Source organism: Durio zibethinus, chromosome 18 (genome assembly GCF_047325235.1).
Source record: "Durio zibethinus cultivar Kanyao isolate XHJ-2024 chromosome 18, ASM4732523v1, whole genome shotgun sequence".
Classification (NCBI taxonomy): domain Eukaryota; kingdom Viridiplantae; phylum Streptophyta; class Magnoliopsida; order Malvales; family Malvaceae; genus Durio; species Durio zibethinus.
Window position 1 is genome coordinate 11,071,327 of NC_143179.1, and position 13,466 is coordinate 11,084,792.

The 13,466-nt window shown below is 27.9% G+C and overlaps 3 protein-coding genes across 4 annotated transcripts; all 3 read right to left on the minus strand.

Annotated features, from left to right (window-relative positions):
- Positions 1 to 371: 371 nt before the first annotated feature.
- On the minus strand, positions 372 to 1,224 carry LOC111299547 (uncharacterized). Its single transcript, XM_022894782.2, has one exon. The coding sequence runs from the start codon at positions 1,152 to 1,154 to the stop codon at positions 549 to 551; it is 606 nt and encodes a 201-aa protein (XP_022750517.1). The 5' UTR covers positions 1,155 to 1,224; the 3' UTR covers positions 372 to 548.
- A 3,140-nt stretch (positions 1,225 to 4,364) lies between these two features.
- Positions 4,365 to 5,192, minus strand: LOC111300931 (uncharacterized). Its single transcript, XM_022896497.2, has one exon. The coding sequence runs from the start codon at positions 5,106 to 5,108 to the stop codon at positions 4,437 to 4,439; it is 672 nt and encodes a 223-aa protein (XP_022752232.1). The 5' UTR covers positions 5,109 to 5,192; the 3' UTR covers positions 4,365 to 4,436.
- Positions 5,193 to 5,828: 636 nt separating this feature from the next.
- Positions 5,829 to 8,505, minus strand: LOC111299550 (PQ-loop repeat family protein / transmembrane family protein). Of its 2 annotated transcripts, XM_022894784.2 has the most exons (8): positions 8,290 to 8,496; positions 8,058 to 8,190; positions 7,627 to 7,716; positions 7,412 to 7,536; positions 7,232 to 7,274; positions 6,691 to 6,808; positions 6,553 to 6,602; positions 5,829 to 6,183 (listed from the first exon to the last, which is right to left on the minus strand). In XM_022894784.2, exons 1-8 carry the CDS (start codon positions 8,406 to 8,408, stop codon positions 6,037 to 6,039), a joined length of 825 nt encoding a protein of 274 aa, XP_022750519.1. In that variant the 5' UTR covers positions 8,409 to 8,496; the 3' UTR covers positions 5,829 to 6,036. The 2 variants fall into 2 exon arrangements, with proteins under 2 accessions (XP_022750519.1, XP_022750520.1); XM_022894785.2 differs by lacking the exon at positions 7,627 to 7,716 and having other exon boundaries at positions 8,290 to 8,505.
- Between the last annotated feature and the right edge of the window lie 4,961 nt (positions 8,506 to 13,466).

Genomic DNA, 13,466 nt, shown 5'->3' on the forward strand with positions numbered 1-13,466 from the left:
TCATCAGACAGATCTAATAGAAATTAATTATGAGATTAACAACAATATTCAGACATGTTTCGTAATCTTGCTGAAACAATTAAAAAATCCTTGGTGTCTAGGCGTCTCTTGCGTGCTTCAAGAGAATCACATAACCCATTAGCCTCTAACTATTTGTAGTGCCAATTATTAATCACTTTTCCCAAGATGCTTGAAAAATGAAAGCACATCAGACTCAGGCTTTAAGTTTTTCTTTAGATAACTATAATGCTTTCAAGCAGTTGCACAGATTTTATGTCAGCAGACAATAGCTGAATATTTGACTGCTCAGCAATTAGTGTATATTTGAAGGATTTGAATCTTCGTGAGGTCAAATAAAGAAAAAGTATGGATTAGAAAAGAAAAAAGATGGTAGAATTATACATAGTAAATAAATTCACATGGCTTTGAAGAAGGAAGCCATTGATTAATAAATTATGGTCCAACCCACAACCCCATGTTACAATCATAGACAACCATCAAAACACAAACATAGTTAATAACAAGAATGAAATTTGAGAAATCGATCATCAAATTCCCCCAACCAAACACCAGCCTTCCTCTTCCAAATCTTGAACCAAAACAAACTTCACATCATCATCATCATCAATAAAAACACCTTCATTTTTCTCATCATCATTATTATGATCAACAATATTTTCTCCCATATTCTCACCTTCAGAATTCACTTTGAAACCATCATCGTCGTCATTATCGTCATCATAATCATGATCATCATTACCTTCGCAATAATCTTCATGGTCATTAGACAAATGGTCCAGAATCCTTGTAGCTGAAAACCCTGAAAACTTCAAACCAGGCCTCCCATCAACAACTCTCCAAGTGACCAACCTATAGTTTGTGGCCATATCACTTGACCGTAACTTATGAGTACCCTTGGTCTTGTCCTTGGCCTTACAAGCCGGATGCATGTGACACCCTACGCACCGTGGCCTACCGCATCGTCCTGTAAACTTGGAATGGTTAGTAGGCTTCACAGGCACCTTGGTTAATAATCCAGCAGTCGGAGGCGAATCAAGTTGTTGAATGAAACGGTGTTTAGGTCTCGGATTCCATGGAGATGGGATGATCCTATATGTTGTAACCATACCATGTTGGCGACCTTCCCTCTTCATTTTTGACAAGAAAGTGATGTGGGCTAAAGGAATGATAATTGATGAGAATAAGATGAAGATAGCTTTGTTTGTGAATCATTTTATATGGTTTTGATTAGAAGGAAAAGCTTGGGGAGCAAGGATTTTTATTGGTCATACTACGTGTGGACCAAGCTTAGAACAATAATATGCGGAGGCAGCTAATATAAGATTAAACAAATTGATAAAATTGGCAAACAAGGACCTTCCTCCAACTAAATAACTAGATTTGGTTACATTGTTTGATAAGTTTCCTCTTTTTTTAAAAAATCATATTCCATTTTCATAACGAAGATTAAGATTGAAAAAAGACTTTATAAGGTAAGTTATAAATTAAAAAATTAAAGATCAATAAATTCAATTTTTAATTTAATTAGTTCGTATTATTACTTTAACAATTTTAAAATTTAAATATTAATATTTATAATTTTTTTTCCAAGTTACGAGGTCCTTTATTAAATTAATTGAAAATATAGTGATTATATTACTTTTATATATAGTTGGATGAATGTCAATATTGACGGTGATCTCAACTATAAATAAATGATGGCTGCATTTCTCTTTTTGAAAAAAAGATAATGAATTTACAAAATTTTAAATCTTTTATAAATAAAAAGATTGTAAATTAATAGTTTTTATATCACTATTTTGTTACGTTTTTGTAATACCCAAGTCTATTTTTATATTTTATTTAGTTGACGCATCAAAATTTTATAAGAGAAAAGAGAATACGAAAATTAAGAAAAAAAACTCTACGGAAGAGAAAAGAATGGTTGAGATTGAAAATTTAATCATGCAATTAAATATTTGGAGGTAAGACTTACCTTTTAAGCTCTTTAATTTTTGTTTTGTGAAAAAAAACTCAAATATTATGTTAAGAATTTTAATATTTTAAATTTTCAGATAACATTTCGATAATTTTTTGGCGAAATTATGAGTATCGATGGAAAAGTTTCTTTAAGACTTTTTTAAGAGTATGAGCAACATTTCATTTAGTTGAGTAATTTAAGAGAATTTAATATTTTAAATTTTTTATTTTTAGGTTTTTGACAATTAAAAATACTCAAATTTGAGCCATCGGAACTCTTACATCTGTGGCCAATTTGGTCGAATTTTAGGAGCTTTTGATAATACTAAATGTGAACTTTTTAATGGTACAATTAGTTTGTTAAAATTATTTATAGGCTAAGAGAATCGAAGCCCCAAAATAGGTTTTATGAATATAAAACTCAAAAAATTCAAGCTATTTGTGATAATTTGTCAAGTTTTTACCTTCAAAACTTAGGTTTTTGAAAATAATTTTTACCGAAACAAAATTTTAAGTTGTAGTATTGCATTTCTATTTTAAATTCATGCTTTCGTTTGTTACTAGGAAATATAAAATGTTTAAGATTTTGTTACTCAAAATAAGCCAAATAATCATAAAATGTAAAAATTTCATAGTTTAAAATTTCTTATTTTTTAATTATTTAAAAAAATTTTATTTTCAGCCACCATTTGATTTACTTAGTTATAAATTACATGAGTTTTAGTTATATTATTTTTAATAAATTTTTATTGTGTTAATTTTATATTATTAATAATGTTAAATGGTTATTAAATTATTTCAGATTTACAAAAAAAAAAAAAGATTACAGTTAAGTATTAAAAAATTAAATATTTGTAAAAATCTATATTGCTACTGATTTTTATGTTTTAATTCTTAATTTCATATTTATACTTAATTTTAGATATTTTGTTCTATTATTTGTTTTATATGCTAAAAAAATATTTTCAAATAGTTTTGAATTGTCGAAAATGTTATCATACAACCCAATTTGCTTAAGATAACCTGTAAAAGGTTTGTTTTATTAAATTTATGTTTTCGAGATAAATTTTAATTTTTAAAAATCAGCTTTAATACATTTAGAGTTGAAATATATAATATATACTGTTTTGCCTATTTGTTTTGTAAATTGAGTTGAGCATATAAAATATATATATATGATTTTTTTGTTATGAGTTTGGAATATGGTTTGATTTTTTTTTTTTTTTTAATATGATTTCGTAATAATATATTTATATATCCATTGTTTGTCGAAATATAAAATTTTGATTTGGAATGATTATGGAATTTATTTTGCATGGATTATGTTTTGAGAAAATTTATAAATATTAAATTTGTATATGTTGGGTAATCTGAAAATTATAATGGTTTTTGTCTCCTTGTATGACTATATTCTGACCCTGTCAATGAGGGTTAATTGTTGGCCATGTCAACATATACTTAGTGATATCGATATCAATTTCAAACCGTACCATCGATTGAAAATAGTAGTTTTTGTTCATTATGACATTGGTGATATACTTTTATCCCATTGCACTAAAAAGATTAATGTGATTTTTGTTCTATCTTATTGCATTAACGGGTTAATTATAATTGTCAGTGCAATGATTTAGTTGTTTCTGATATACTTCTATTCCATTGCACTAGAGGAAAATTTCGATTCTAACTTATATCCCAAGGGTTAAGTCGTAGTATGTTACAGGAGATTAAATAAATTTATAATTTTATGATATTTGATTCTATTTTGTGATCTAAGAATCTGGTTTTGAGAATATGTGTGAATACAAAATTACCCAAAATATTTTTGAATCATTTAATTAATGTTTTGGCATAAATATTTTGTAGCATACTTAATCCAACTGAGAGAATATCAACTATTTACTAAGTCATCGTACTCATTCTTTTAATTTTTTTTTATTTTTTCAAATTTCGATGTTTGTATCTTTAAAGACTTAATCTCAACAACTACTTAAATTAGTAAAATTTTAGCATCTATCTTTAGCTTGGTATAGTTTTTGAGTGAGTATTTTATTATTGATTCTAAAATATTTGCTAATAAGAATTTTAGTAATCTTCAACCAACTTGTAAGGGATATAATTTTGTAAACTCAAGATTTTATAAAATATTATTCTGAAGATTATTTGAGATTTTGATTTAGTTCGATATTTGTTGCCTTACATGCTTGTGAGATTCATCTTTTGAGTATGCGGCATTGTTACGTCTTAAATCTTCGGGTTTAGGACATGACAATTTTAATATGTATATATTGGATTAGAATGGATGGTACAATTAACTTAATAATTAGTTATAATTTCAAATTTAAAAGTTTGAATGCTTTAAGGTTTACAATCAATTATATATGATTTTGATCCTACAAGATCTTTAAGAACTCAAAAATAGGCTAAGTAGACAAAGAATAAAGGATAGAATTCTACAATCACATTTCTCTCAATAAACACCAGCCTTCATCTTCCTCAGTTTGGTCCAGCATGAACCCCACATCACAATAACTCACATCATCATCGTCATAGTTACTATCCATGTTATGATCATCGTCAACATATTCTTCAATCTCTGCTCCTCTCTCCTTTTCTTTCTCATGTAGAGACCAAATATTTGCCATAGAATCATCATCATCATCATCATCGTCATCAAGAAGACCACAAGGACCACCATCATCATAGTCATCATGAACATCATTTACATGATGACCAATCTCATCATCTTCATTAACACTATGTAGATGTTCCAAAATTCCCATGGAAGAAAACCCGGAAACACTCAATCCGGGTTGCCTGTCTACAACGCGCCGCCAAGTAATCAACCTAGGACTTACAACCTTATAACTTGTCCTAAACTTTTGAGTACCCTTTGTCTTGTCCTTGGATTTACTAACAGGATTCAAGTGACTCTCAAGACATTGTGTCCTATCACATTTCCCTGTAAACTTGGAATGGTTGCAGGCCTTTGCTGGCACATTGGAAAATAATCCGGTAACCTGAGGCAAACTAAGTCTTTGACCGGATCGTGTTCCGGGTTCCGGGTTCCATGGAGATGGTAGGACATCATAAGTCCTAAACATGCCATGTTGGCAATCCTCCCTCTTCATTTTGGCCAAAAATGATATAGGCTGAATGGGGTCCGGTAGTTCTCTTGTTTGTAAATGTCTTTATAGGAGCATAGAATTGGGAACATAGGCTTGAATTTTGCCTAGTCGTGTGGTCATTGTTGGCCAAGGAGTTAATCAGTTTGACTGCCATTTTCCCTCTTTAGGTGTTGGCCGGTTAAGTGTTAACCTTTTTCTGTTTAAGTGGTCTTTAAAGTTGCAGCATGAAAAACAAATTCTAGGTGTATAACAGAAAATTGGAGCTGTGTAAACAATCAATTTCATTGATGAACGGGCGGGATTCATGGCATTTATACCGTTCAAAAAAATAAAAAAAAAGAAGTAATTTGTAAATAAAATCTTAAGGCCTGTTTGTGAGTTCAGAAATGAAGTTGTTTTTATTGTTTTCAACAAAGGGTTTCTTCCTTCACCAAATAAATCATGGAAGAAAATGGTAATTCCAGAATTCAGGATATACACGGCTTACATTCACAGTGCAGCACAATCTGCCCCTGCTTGAGTCTAGCTTCAATTCTTGTACATAAGCATGCAAACACAGTAAGTCAGTTAGGAGTGTAATCTATATAAACTGCATATTATAGAAACCTTTGGATTCAAGCAAACTCTGCCTCATGATCTCAGTGAAAGACCTAGGGGATTGAGCATGCAGTAATGTAACAGATATCAAAGTTACACTGCAAATTGATTCAGGACAAATGATCATACTAAAGTTACACTGCAAATTGATTCAGGTGAGATTTTCTATACAGTCATACACTTTGTTTGTTTCACAATGATTCAGATGTATCGGTCTTTCTATATCCCAACTTGGGAAAACAAAGAAAAAAGATTGAATGATTTTAAATTATTTTATTGTAATTGTTTTTCCTGCAAATATAACGCATTGTCTAATACTTCTGTGTTGCTATCCTTACACATTTTCTAACGCTGGTTGATCAGAAGACTTGACAAGTGGCTCCTTGCCCTCTCGTTCGAGTTTAGAAGCAATGGTTGCTTTCTTGGTAGGATATAACACGAAATGTTGACACATGAAAATAATGTCAAAGAATACAGATACCTGCAAAATAAATTGCACCACAGATATCAAAAGAAAGAAAATAGAAGAATTACGTGTGGGAGAATCTGATTTCCCATGAAGTGTCATTGCCCAAATTTTGAAGCAATAAATTCACTTTGGAAAGCAAAGTTCAACATTTACTTCTTCTTTAGCAGTCTTCCTCTCATCATGCAAGTCTTTCATACATGTTTTTTTAAGTAATATCCAAGAAAACTTGGGAAGAATGCACTAAGAAAATAAAGGCAGATCCTCTTTATAAATGGCAAAAGGCATTAAGAGAGTAATAGCATGAGATCGCTGAGTACCAACACAGAATTGGTACAGTCTAGAATATTAAAACAAATTAGGATGGCCGAGAACATGACATACCAAAGAAAGCAATGTCTTCCCTATATTTCCATAAAAGTTCACCCAAGAATCTGAAAAGAAAATAACATCACAACTAACATCATTGTATGAAGCATAACTTTAGAATGCAAGATGGATTGCTAAAGGAGGAGAGTATACTTTGATCTATAGACTGTACGGCCATCTGTGCATAATTTGCCAATCCTCCAATAAAATCAAGCAAAATGTTTCCAATGCTGAACCCATCTGTACTCTTTCGTGCAAAGTTCATTACTGCCTGAAATTTTGTGACACAAACTTTGTAAGCATCTAGACGGAGCAACTTCCTTCAGTCACATCAAGATGTAAAGGCAATTAAGACACCAAGAATCTTCCTATGTTAGGAATGTGGCCAAGGATGCTACTCGACAGTGATGTTGGTTGATAGAAGAGATAATAATGGGCATCCAACATGCCCTCATGTGATTCAAGAAGATGAAGAAGATTTCAGTTTCAAGACCCATCTCTTTCTTTCTCTTTTTATTTTTCTTCAATAAGGAAATCCCAAGTTTAATAGTTTGAAGAAATATTTTGCATGTGTGCTAGTGGACTTTTCCATAATTGAAAACATGATGCATCAATCAGCCTGATCAATACAAAAATCTAACAGCTGCAATTCTATAAATGATTCAAAACAGATCAAACAGAAGGTTATTCCGACCTGGGGAATATATTTGATCACCGTCATGAAAACTTGTATTGAGCTGCAACATCATTGAAATAGCAAAAAATTAAGAAACCACAAGAACTACATGGCAGTTTTACTTTGAAACCATGAAGATGTCAGTCTTCACTTTTCTCACGCAGAGACAAAGGATTAAAAAAGACAAAAAGGACTTACTTAAAGATGGAGATCAACCAAAGCCATGATTGGCTAGGCAATGCTACGAAAACACAAATGGCAGCAATTAACCACACAGCAGAGACAATTCCAATAGAAATCTTAGAAACCTTTTGAGATCCACGCTGCACAGAACCATCAATTAAACATTGATTGTCAACTTAAGTCCATAGGAAAGTACCCATTCTAGCAACATAGAAGGTACTAAAACTTACATCATAAATCATGATTTGGAACAAAGTTATAGATGTCAATAAAACAGCATGTATAGAAAACGCAACATCATTAGCAGCTACAGGGATCATCTGCATCAGCCATCAAGCACCAAGTCAACCAAACAAACAAATACACTAAAAACACATAAATTTAGAAAAAAAAAAAAAACTATAAATTCCCATTAACAGGTAGTTTTAATTCATAAAAAATTCTTCTTTCTGATAACACTAAGCTAACATCTCAGACTCACAGTTAACAATTTAGCTATGAGAAATGATTTTTGTTTAATTGTTTTACCAGTTAGCTCTACAAATTCAACTAATTCACCAAATAAAACATAATAAAAGCCAAAATAACAAAACCCAAGTACTGAAAAAACTACTATAATGAACCATGAAAGGAAAAATCAAAGGTAAGAATTAACAAGAACCTGTCCATAGCCATATTTCTCAAAGTATTGCTTCTGAATAACGGGGCTAAAGTAGAGACAAACGTTGTAAATCATATAAGAGGAGTGCTTTGTCAAATTCAGCACCACGAAATCAAAGTTCAACCCCACAACGCTGCGTTTTATGAACAAACAAAAGCAAGAGTTGAAAACTCTAAGAACAAGGGAAAACAAATTGAAAGCACAAAAATTGGGATTTTAAAGGATTATATACCTTTTTCTTCGAAAATTTAAGATGACTTGAGGATAGAAACTAATCGACCATGAGAAAAACGCAAGCCAACCCAATATTTCATATGTGATTTCCAGTGGAATTGAATTCCAAGACGCCATCTTTTTGCTGATTTTCCCGGTTGATTGGATAGAAAGTAAACCCGGAGCTGGACAAGGAAAACCAGAGAAACCAACTTGTAAAGCTTTTTTTTTTTTTCTTTGGATTGGACCGTTCTGTCAAAGTGGGGCCTGATTTGATGCTGACATGGATATGGATATTTTTGTATTGGGTCCTTTTTTTGGGATATGTTCACTTTGTTTCTTTGCTTTTATCCACCCCTAAATCTCTCCGATAAATCTATTTGTTAATTTAAAATATACATGGTAACATAATTAGGATATTATGTAAAAATTATTAGTTTAAATTTTAATAATAATTATATATAAATTTAATAAAATAAAAAAATATATTTTATCTTTTTGTATTCATATATATAATTTTTATATAAAATATAATATAAATATATAAATTTTAATTTTTATATGATATAAATATACAAATCATCAATTTTAAATTAAAAAATTTTTTTTATAATTTTTAAGTTTATAAGCAAAATTCTTAATAATCCTATGTCACATTTTATTGATCACTGTTCTCCTTCAGGGCTTTTTCATGGCTAAGAGAATCATCTTCGATGAAATTATGGTTCTTCCAATGATCAGAAGATCCCGTTTGTGTTTTATGTACGCAGTGGGCCAGTGGCGGAGCCACATGAAACCCTAATACTTATCGATATAATTTATATAATTTATAAGTGTTCCTTTTAAAAATTAAAAATGATTCCCCTCAATAAATAAAAAGTTATTTTTTATGATCATAAATGTTTAGAATCTTGAGATTTTATATTCAAATTTTATTATATATAGATAGATTTGTTTTAATTTTATGTTGAATTGTTAAATTATACTCTAATTTCTTAATTAGTTTATTTGTTTGATTATGTAATTATGTAATACTTAATTATAATTGTAATTTATACTTGTAATTTCAAAAGAAAAAACTTTTAAGACAAAAAAATTCAATTCTCAAATTCCAATTAATTTCAAAAAAATTATTAATATTTATAGTTTATTTATCATTAAAAAATTAAAAAAATAAATATATTTGTTAAATATTACCCATGTTAAAAAATCAAAATCATTCAAAGAAGTTTAACAAAAAAAAAAAAGAAAAAGTGAGATTAATAGAACATAAAGAGTTACAAATTTTATTAGCTAAAAGCTTGAACTTGGTACTAAGTTTTATTTCCTAAAAACTTGAATACAGCAACAAGTCGTTATAGTTATTGTAAAAGAATGTGTATTTTTATTTTTTTAGTGACCCAATTATAATGATGTTACAAAGGGTAATTAAAACTCCTTCCATGATAAGACTATTGACCACTGCATTTTTATCTTCTGATTTTGAAATCATTAATAATAAATTTTAAATTCTTTTTAATTTTAAATTTGAGAAAATTATTAATATTTATTGAGAAAAAATCTTAATCTTTTAACTATATTAAGAGAAAATTTACTAAAACTCTTTAGTCTAATAATTTTTTATTTATGAAAGATTGTTGGCTACAATTTTAAATAAAATTATTTGAGTTTTTGTTTTATTTTAAATAGTTAATATATGTTTTATTTCAATACTTGAATTTTTTATGTATCTTATTTATAGTTATATTATGAAATATCATATTTTACTTAAAATTTTTATAATTTTTGATAAAATAATAACATATTATATGCTAAATAAAAATTTTCAAATTGTAGATGTTATTTAATTTGGCCCTTTCTAACTTGAAGTCCTGGATCCGCCACTGTATGGAGGGCAGATGATGCATGCTTAATGCCTTCAAAACCTTGTAAGTTTTTCCATTCTTGTGATCATGCTCTGCACTAGCTTTTGTCTTTCTTGACAGCAATAGATGCATATCGGTGGCTGTCTCTAAAAAATTACTACTGACGATTGAATTCTAGGTTTGTCGGAGAAGTGTTGTGGAAAAATAGAAAGACGTATAATCTAAATAAATGGATGATGCAGTTTAATTAAGTGAACCTCGAGCTTCCATGGGAACTGAAAGGCGATTGCTGGCATGATCAACCTCGGTCCTGATACTGGAAAGAACTCCATTTTATTGTTAACAACTTCACCACTCTAGGACATACTTAGCACTTAGCAGGTGAAGTTCTCTCCTTGGCACCTATTTTCATATATACATATATATATATATATATATATATATATATATATATATTAGTTTTCTGCACGTGTGCGAAGCACGTTTGATTCTTATCTCTAAAAATTCATTCCAATAAATAAATTTTTTTATATTATGATATAATAATAAATACTAATAATTTAATTTTGGATTTGATATAATATAAGTAATATTTGATAAATTTTTATATAATTTTAATTTTAATAACCTTTGATAAAATTTTGGTCATTCTCAATACAATTTTGATAATTTATTATATAATTTTGGTACCTATTAATACAATTTTAGTAATTTTTTATAAAATTTAGTAACCTCTTAATGTAATTTTAATATTTTTTTTATAACTTATGATATACATTTGGTAATTATTATTAAAATTTGTGTCATCATATATTTAACAGTGTATTATTAAAAAACGTGAGGCTTCAATTCTTGTATAAGATAATTTTTTTATACATAACATTATTATTTCATTTAAATTTAGAATTTGTGTTCACTAAATTTTTTTATTGAATCAGTTTATGGTAAGTTTATCCTAGTATCTCAAGATAAAATTTCTAACTTTATTTTTGCTAGTAACCAAGATTTAATTCTTGACAACTTCAAGTTTAAAAAAATTTATCCATAATTGATAATTAAGTTATTATTAATATACTATTATATTATTAATGATTTACTATTAAGATATCAATGATATATAGCTAAATTATCAATAATTTTTTACTAAATTTGCATTGATTACTACTTATTTATAAATAATTTACTACTAAGTTATGATTGATTTACTACTAAATTGTTGATAATTTGCTACTAAATTATCACTTATTTACAATTAAATTATTAGTGATTTAATATTAAGTTATCAATAATTTACATTTAAATTATTAATGATTTACTGTTATGTTATTATATATTTACTACTATGTTATCATTGATTTACTACTTAGTTATCGATTATTTATTACAAAACCATCACAGATTTATTACAGAATTAACTATGATTCATCATTAAGTTATCATTAATTTATATTAAATTACAATTGATTAACTATTAAGTTATTGATGATTAACTACTATTAAGTTATATTAATTTACTTTAAAGTTTTCAATGATTAACCATTAAATTTTCATTGATTTACTATTAAGTTATTTATGATTTATTACTAAATTTATTAATTAATTACTATTAAATTGAAACTGATTTACTATTAAGTTATCACTAATTTATTATTAAGTTACCATCGATTTATTATTAAGTTATCAATTATTAACAACTAAATCATCACTTATTTTTTATTAACCTATTATTAATTTACTAATATGTTGCTATGTATTTACAACTATGAGACATGAAATTTAAAAATTTACTAATAATATACAAGATAATTTTTTTATATATAATAATTGTAATACCCAAAAAAATGAATAGTTTAAGTATTTAATAAGTGAAAGGACTTTTTAATAAAAGTTAGAAAGGCAAAGGACTTATCAATAAATAACTCAATTTTTAATACAGTTAACTTATACTATTGTTTTCGATCGGCAACTAATCAAAAGAAAATAAAGGCTTATTTCTACTTTCTTTTTTATACAGAATAGACAACTCGAAGAATTTCAAGTGAATAGTAAGAACAAAATCTACAATGAGAGTTATCTTTTAAGTAAATAATTTTCTTCAATTTTGAAAAAATAATGTTAATTATTAAATCTTGAGGTATAACTTGTAATCGATAAATCCTAAAATTTTAGGGAATCTATTATCCCTCTTCAAGATTTGTTTAAGAAAATCATTGAGACTTTAATTAGGGTCTAATAAAGTGTTGAAAAAGTTTAGTAATATGATTTTATTGTTGTAAAAATAGGAAAGAAAAATTTAATTGGGTTAGAAAGAAAATTCTTTATTTTGTATAAATCTTGATGTTTGCAGTGGTAGATAAAGATAATATTCTGTATCAAAGGATAAAATACTACTATGATTATTATATATAATCAGAAAGTTGCTGAATTTACTTTCCAATGAAATAAATGGGAGTCAATTTCAAGTTTTTCATGAAGAGCAGTTTAATATTTACTTAAAAATATACAGGCTGCCTAGTAATAGCAGTAGAGAGAAAATCAAAATTCCTCTTAATTTTTATACAAAGAATTATGTATTAAGCCATATATGTTTGAATAGGTCATTAAGTTTACTTTCCAACAAAATAAGCAGAACTGAATTCCAAGTCTCCTATGAATAAATACATAATTTTTATTAGAAGGTATACATGTTATTTAATAATAGCATATGACATGGATTGAAAATTTTATTACAATTTATCTACAAGGAATTAAGAGATGGGCTATATATGAAAAGAAAGCTTATCGAGTCTAGTTTCTAATGCATTAAAGAGATCTTAATTTTGATTTAGATATATTTAGATATGGTCATTTTAATGAAAGGAGCTCAAGCTGCCAATATTAATTAGTTAAGTTAACTCTTGTTTGACTTAATTGTTTTTGGTGTAATTGGTCTCAAAATGGGTTGATTAATTTCTGTTATATTGAAATTATCTTGAATAGATCATTAAGTATTTTGGGAGAAAAACTAAGTGGTGAAATCAAAAGAAGGTAAGTAGAATCTCACATACTTTGCTTGTTTTCGAACTTATGTATATATATGTATGTTTTTAAATGAGTAAATGTTTTATTTCTTTATTTTCAATATATGAAAATAGGATCAAGCATATGATTATTTTGTGTTTTTGTTATATAAATGATGGATCATGCTTATGAATGAATGAGAAAAATATTCATGTTTAAGGAATAATTTTATGATAGTTACATTTTTACATCCATGAGAAGTGGGATCATCAACACGCGAATTAGTTCTATAATCCTGGCTAACGAGTTATAGTAGTTAGCATGTATATAA